Below are 7500 nucleotides of genomic sequence, written 5' to 3'. Positions count from 1 at the left end.
TGATGCGGATGTAGCTGTGGAACTGGTGGAAGCCGGAGTACCAAATGTAAAGCCAGAGGTGCTCGTTTTCTGGCCAGCTTGAGCTGATGCGGACGTAGCTGTGGAACTGGTGGAAGCCGGAGTACCAAATGTAAACCCAGAGGTGCCGGTTTCAGCCCAAATGAGATTCCAGACGAGGTGGATGCCGAAGAAGCAGCAGAAGAGGCTGGGGCTCCAAAGGAGAATCCAGAGCTGCCAGTTTTAGTCCCTCCAGATGACCCAAAGGAAAAGCCTCCTCTAGAACCAAAAGTGAAGCCTCCTGTAGAACCGGCTGAAAATAGAAATTTTAACTTTAACCCTCTCCTTACCAGCCATTTTCAGGATTTTCCTCAAAACGTCACATGACCTAACTAACACAAAAATATATTTTTAATCACTCAGACACGATAGCAGTAAAATTCTTGTGATACATTATTTCTTTAGCAAAACATGCTCTATAACACACTGTTAATTTTCTTCAAACTTTATGATGTACGAAAGAAATTTGAATCAGAAAAATGTTGGTTGTATCGTAACGAATGTGATGATTTTCCTATAGTTGGTAAGGAGAGGGTTAAAATGTTGGTTGTATCATAATGAATGTGACGATTTTCCTATAGTTGGTAAGGGGAGGGTTAAAATGTTGGTTGTATCGTAACGAATGTGACGATTTTCCTATAGTTGGTATGGAGAGGGTTAAAATGTTGGTTGTATCATAACGAATGTGACGATTTTCCTATAATTGGTATGGAAAGGGTTAAATAGTGTAAATATTTCTGTGATGACAAACGGTATCGATCGTCATGGAAACCGATTTTGAGATATGAGAAAAAAACAATAAATGCCGATTATGAGGACTGAGCAGGGCTGTCAATTCAGGAAACAAAGATTGACTCAATTTCTACGTGAACACATCGACCAACTTCTATTTGAGAACTGAACTCCAGTAAAAGGTAACACATGCGTCAATTTAGTCTTCTTTTGGAATATCGGAATAGACCCTGAAGATAAATTTCCCCTTTGGGACAAATAAAGGTTTGTTTGTTTTTGTTTTCATTTGAAAAAAAAAAAAAAAAAAAGCCATTCATACTTAAATCAGGTTTAAACAAACAAAAACAAAAAAAATTAAATTAGTATATTTTTAGAAAAAATCCGAATTTCAAGAAAATGTCTGTATCAACCCAAAATTACAGAATTTCTCTCTTTATTTCTATGAATTGTTACTTTAAAGTGCTTAAGAACTGATGCAGGATTATCAACTCTGGTCAGAATTCTATTTCCTATTAAAGTAATTTTTGTTTTTTCCATCAATATTCCTAAAAAAAAATTAGTTAAAAAAATTGGAATATGAATAAAAGTAAAAGTACCGTATCAATGTATATTTGTACAATCTAGAGGGTGAAAAAATTGATTTGTGTACGAGGGTGTACAAAGCTGTTTTCGTGAATTCGCCACCAAAATTTGCCAATTCTAGGTTATTTTGTAAACTAATAACAAGATTTTAATCTCATCATTTCATTGAACACTGAAAAATAAACTACAAGCTGAAAGTCTGGCACGGACAGGAAAGTACAAGATAGTTTCTCAAAGGATAGAAGACAATGTGGACAAAGTCTCTTTCCACAATGTATAAAGCTATTAATGTTATAAATTCAATTCAAAATGGTCTTTCTTTTGTTTTTCATCCTTTAGCGGATGAAGAGGAGTCCTGTCCATAATGTTTCAAAAGACCTCTTTGTATTTTTGTATCAATTATTAGGAAAGCGACTTTGTCATTGGTTGGTTTACCAGGGATGCCACCAGGCATATTAAAAAAAGCCTGAAAATTTGCGCGGACGAGATACAAATCAACGTCAAGGGCTTTGTAAAATATCAAATTTGGAATATTGTTTCAGTACTTATTATTGCAATTGAGAGAAAACAACACACAAAAGAAAGGAGAGTTAACAGTTTTCAAATTGATAAAATAAGGTGCTGAAAACAAAATATAGACAAATCAATATCAATAGCTATCAGGGGTGAGAATGACTGGTCACATAAAAGGAGAAAATTTTTCATTGTGAAGTTCATGACCCACCCGTGCAACCATAACCTATAAATTTAAACTTCACTCAAATTCACTGAGATGTAATCCAAAATTTGTCTCACAGCAATTTCTGACACGACTCGGAGAATTTCAAAAGTTAAAAGTATAATTACATTTGGTGGTTGTAGTAGGGATGATGATGTGGTGGTGGTTGTAGTAGTAGTGGTGTTAGGGATGATGTGGTAATGATTATAGTAGTATGGTCGTATGGATGATTGTGTGGTGGTGGTTGTAGTAGCTGTGGTAGGAATGATGATGTAGTGGTAGTTGTAGTATTAGTGGTGGTAAGGATGATGTGGTGTTATTTGTAGTAGTAGTGGTGCTAGGGATGATGGTGTGGTGGTGGTTGTAGTAGTGGTAGAGAGAGAGAGAGAGGAGAGAGAGAGGAGAGAGAGTGAGAGAGAGAGAGAGAGAGAGAGAGAGAGAGAGAGAGAGAGGAGAGAGAGAGAGAGAGAGAGAGAGAGAGGACTTCTCTACCAGAATAATTTATGAATTGATCTTAGGAATTCTATATCCAAAAAAAAAAAAAAAGAGAGAAAAGAGAAATGGAAAGAAAGGCAAAGGGAAAGAGGAAAAGAGAGAGAGAGAGAGAGAGAGAGAGAGAGAGAGAGAGAGAGAGAGAGAGAGAGAGAGAGAGAGAGAGAGGATTTGTCCCTCCCCTTCCCCTTCAACCATCAACGAACACCACTGTCGTCTGTGTCAATTGTGACATCTGGTGCCATATAGTCTGGCCCGACGTCATAAAAACGGGACCGTCACTAAATTTCACGAGACTAATGCACAGGTGTCAAAATATGACATAAGACATAATGGTGATTTTGTGGTTTTGAGGGAAATGTTTGACACGGCAAATTCAGCGGAAAATTTCTGAGAAATTCTCAAAATCACTGTTTATTTATAAATTATTTTTTTAAAAAGGAGGAATTGTGATTGGGATTGGCGTAGATAAACTACCATTTAGGTGCCCAAATATTCGACCGGCGGTGACAGCCCAAATTATTCACCCGGCGAAAAAGTTCCGGCTCAAATCTCGCTCGCGATTTTTTTCTTCTTCTTTAAAAAAAATTTTTTTTTTTTTTGAATAGTGACGACGGACAAAAACCGGAGGTTCCGGATTAAAACAGGCTGGTGGTAAAAAAACCGGATTTCCGGCTAAAACCGGAAAAGTGGCATCCCTGGTTTACTTTTGATTATTTAACCCAGAGAAACTGAAGAAAATGAAGTCTTTCAACTTTCACAGTTTTTCAAAAGACCTCTTTGTATTTTTGTATCAACTGTCAGAAAAAAAAAAAAAATTAAGTTATGAAATGTAAGCTTCAATTTATTGAACAACGACAGATATCGTTATTTTCTCCTTCAAGTCTCAAGCAGCAACATTTTCATTTATAAACTGTTAGTAAAAATGGACTTTTCATGCAGTCTCATTTACCAATAAATTCTGTGAAAATGGCAGGTCTGTCTGCCCGTCTGTCTGTGTGTCTGTCTGTCCGTCCGTCTGTCTGTCTGTCTGCCCGTCTGTCTGTGTGTCTGTCTGTCCGTCTGTCTGTCTGCCCGTCTGTGTGTCTGTCTGTCTGTCTGTGTGTCTGTCTGTCTGTCCGTCTGCCTGTCTGTCTGCCCGTCTGTCTGTCTGTGTGTGTCTGCCCATCTGTCTGTCTGTGTGTCTGTCTGTCTGTGTGTCCGTCTGTGTGTGTGTGTGTGTCTGTGTGTCTGTCAACTTACCCGAACTGTCAGTGGATGAAGATTTTGCCAACTCCTCTGGAGTGGCGCCAGGCTTGGGTGCCTGACACGCTGGGCATCGTACATACTTTCCCTGATTACGACACAGACAAGTGTCGCACTCCCAGCTGTCGGCATCGGGCTTGAACAGTTCACTCAAGGGAACGGCTCCTCCCCCTGTTGTTGTCGTTGTCGCAGGCTCCGGGGCAGAAGTAGCAGCAGTTGCTGTTGTCGTCGTCCCAGGAGCTGGGCTTTTAGAAGCTGCTGCTGCTGTTGTCATTGTTGTTGTTGAACTGGGGGATGCAGACGACCCAGCCCCGAAAGCAAACCCTCCACTCGAAGCAATGCTCGGTTTGACAGGGGTCGAAGTTGATGACGGGGCGGTAGCAACTGACGTTGCAGTTGGAGATTTGCCAAAGGTTACGGTTGATTTTGATGAGGCTTCTGTCTGAGTGAAGAAGGAGAAAGGTGGTTTGCTTGTTGTCACGGCTGAGTCTACAGCATCCTTCCCTGCCTTGCTGCTGGGACTTTTGGCGTCCGTCTTTGCTGTAAGATGCAAACAAAACAGAATATCACTGTGTCAGGGGTATTAAATTGTGAGAACTCGGAGAGAAATCGAACAAGCACAAGCAGATTGCCTGGGCATTTTATAGCAGGCAGCGCTGACAAAAAACATTTATAAAATCAGACTTTTTAAATCTACTTAATCAACCCAGATTTACATCCGACAGGAAGAAGAGAATCTAATTCAGACTAATTGATTACAATTAGTACACAGTTTGGGTTTATTTTTTATTATTTAATTTTTTCTTGGGAGGGGGGGGGGGGGGGGAGAGGGAGAAGACAGTTTAAGATACTAACACCAAAGGCCCAAACCCCAGAGTCTTTTCCTATTTACGTAATGTTAAGTAGCCATTCATGGAGGCCTGGTTTATCCTGGTTTTTATAGCATAAAATGGACAAAAGCAATTGCTTGCTATCCTTTGGATAGGACGCTAGTCTATCTCAATGTACTTTCCACCAGATCTTATAGGCCCAGCTACCCAATCACTGCTGGGAGGTCAGAAAAAATCTCCACTGAACCCGGGATTGATCTCAGTCCCTTTGCGTGTGAAGCAAGTACTTTACCAACTGAGCTATCAGGGTCCTTCACGTAATATTGAATGGGAAGCAAAAATTTATTGCTACCCTTTAGAAATGTGTCAGTGCATGGCATAATCAGTCGGAAGGTGAAAACGTTGGATTTGCAAAAATCTTTTTCATTTTCTAAAAGAATAAGCTCACCAGAGCATTTTAATCTTTACTTGAAGTAAATCGGGTGATTTTTCATGAAGTTATGGTCAGCTGTATGGGAAAGGTATCCACCAACTTTTCTCAAATTTCATACTTTTTCAACTTGACTAGCTGTAAAAATATTTAGAAGTGAAATTAAGCTTTGATATTTCCCGAAGATGTACAAAAAGGGTTAATTTAATCAGTTATGACAAGAACTCATTTTGGATAAAAATTTGACCTTCTAACTAAACTTGGCAATATCTCAGTTCAAACCTTTTCACCATCCGACTGACTGTAACATTTGTGGACGTCCTTGAGATAATCAGTCGCATGGTGAAAAGCTTCGAACAGAGATATTGACAATTTTAGACCTGCATGCGAGTCCTGACCAAATTGTCTGAACTTTTTCACACATATTGCATTACCGGATCTTTTATTTTGTAACTCAGTACTTAGTCATATACATTTTCTTTTGGATTGTCCTACCGAATATATTTATTTTAAAATGTTAAAAAGTACCAAACATTTATAGGGACAATGGACAGCATGGAGGTAGAGTGGTAGTTTGATATTTTTTCAAAAATAAAAATTAATAATTATTTTTTACATAGACAGATAGGCCTTTAAAAACCATTTGATAAGATACCTTACTTTTGGATCCAGGATAAACGGTTCCAAAGTTATGATGATTTTACTACTCTAAATTTACTCTTACAAAAAGCTCAAAATTGATTGAGAATTCCCCCACTGGACAGCCTCTCGATAAGGTGACTACTGATTAAAACGGGATCTTAGCATAGAGAAAAGAGGGTTGGTCACTTGTGGTCAACATTAAACATACTGCACTGTCTTCAATCTTTATGAAATTTGATAGAGACACAGACAAATGATTTATCTAGATGCCTTCTCTTTTATTTTTTTGCTATCTCAATTTTGAAAAAGATTTCAAAAGTTTTAAAATGATGTTATTTTTATCAAATTATAATTTTTGATACAATATGTCAACATTGATTTTTATCACATCAAAAGAAATCTTGATCTCTGCCCTTGAAAATGATACCAGAGCCGTTCATATACTGTGAAAAATAATGCAACGGCAACAGTGATTATGTGAAATTGTGTTATTCAAAATTTAACCCAAAGTTGCGCTTCACTTGTCCAATGGCTAATCGGCACCTGTCTACCTACAGACTGGGCTAGGGCTAGGATTGAGTGAGTTAAGAAATCTTGTGAAGCTTGGAGAGAGGACGAGTCTCTGTCTCAGCAGTGAAAACAGCCGTCAACGACTGAGGTGTTTTTCTTTTTTCTCTCTTGTGTTACTCACTTTGACTTTGACTGTCTGTGAGAATGCCTCTTTATGAATGATTTTCCTTTGCCACCGTAATCGGACCCCCACAGTAGTTTTTAACCTGGAATAATTGATCTTATCTCTAACTCTAAAGAGCAATAACCATCCCAATCATTAGACTTTAATCCACTGGCAAAAAAAAATACAAAATGCAGCACCCGGCTGGGCTGGCTTTCTCACGTACTCCGAAAGAAAATCATCGCCAATTCCATTTGAATAGATTTCGAACACCATTCTCAACTGACTTCAGATCCGACGAACGGTCAAAGAATTGTTCAGGCATGATAACAAAAAATAATGTAAAAGAGTAATAGATCAAAATATACAACGACAAATCAAGGTCATGCTTCTTGTAAATCGTCGAGACAGAAATAGCCGGTATGCTTACTTATCCGAACCAGCGTATGCCAATTTCCTACGCGATGATTTTCTGTCGCATGCCAGACTTTCCAAATGCATCGAATCTTCCTTTTCCGCGATAGGTTTGCCATTGTAGTTGTAGACTTGACTTGAATTCTTGATAAAATTGATACTAATTAAGAGGGCCATTACATAGGATGGCATGGGATTAGAACCAAAAAAAATTCTTGAACTTGAAGTTGCGACAATGTAAAATTTGAGATGGAGAAATTAAAGTTATTCAATATTGCTTATGTACATTGAACACGGACGTCAGGCAAAGCACCTACATCACATCGATGTGCGCCAATCGTTCACGGATATTCTTAACTACTGAAAATTCTTACTGGTAGCTTTTTTAACCAATGGAAATACTTGTTTATTTGTGATTTTATTGTAGTCATGAGTGATAAGAACATCGACTTAAGCGACATCGACTTATGTGGAGTTTTTTTTTTTTTTACTAATGTTATATAGGACGAAGGGGGAGGGACCAAGAAAAAAAATCGACTTGGGTAAAAATCGACTTAAGCAACGTCGACGTATCCAGAGTGCACTGTATTATTATTATTATTATTATTATTATTATTATTATTATTATTATTATTATTATTATTATTATTATTATTATTATTATTATTATTATTATTTATATTAT

The 7500-nt window shown here is 37.9% G+C and overlaps 1 protein-coding gene across 1 annotated transcript in view; it reads right to left on the bottom strand.

The window, feature by feature from the left end:
* The window catches only part of LOC144962373 (uncharacterized), a gene marked incomplete at its 5' end in the record, with an annotated part of 4677 nt that extends 311 nt beyond the window's left edge, over positions 1-4366 (bottom strand). Inside the window, 2 exons of the mRNA XM_078895263.1 lie at positions 1-310; positions 3824-4366. The exon at positions 1-310 is cut by the window's left edge and continues 311 nt beyond it. Of these exons, the coding sequence (XP_078751389.1) occupies positions 1-310; positions 3824-4366 (853 nt within the window). The remainder of the gene's footprint in view (positions 311-3823) is intronic.
* Positions 4367-7500: the final 3134 nt, after the last annotated feature.

The sequence above is a fragment of the Berghia stephanieae genome, unplaced genomic scaffold (genome assembly GCF_034508935.2).
Source record: "Berghia stephanieae isolate SIO BIC M18660-M18661 unplaced genomic scaffold, UCSD_Bste_1.3 scaffold981, whole genome shotgun sequence".
Classification (NCBI taxonomy): domain Eukaryota; kingdom Metazoa; phylum Mollusca; class Gastropoda; order Nudibranchia; family Aeolidiidae; genus Berghia; species Berghia stephanieae.
The sequence above is the reverse complement of the archived record's forward strand: the minus strand, read 5'-3'. Positions and strand labels throughout refer to the sequence as shown.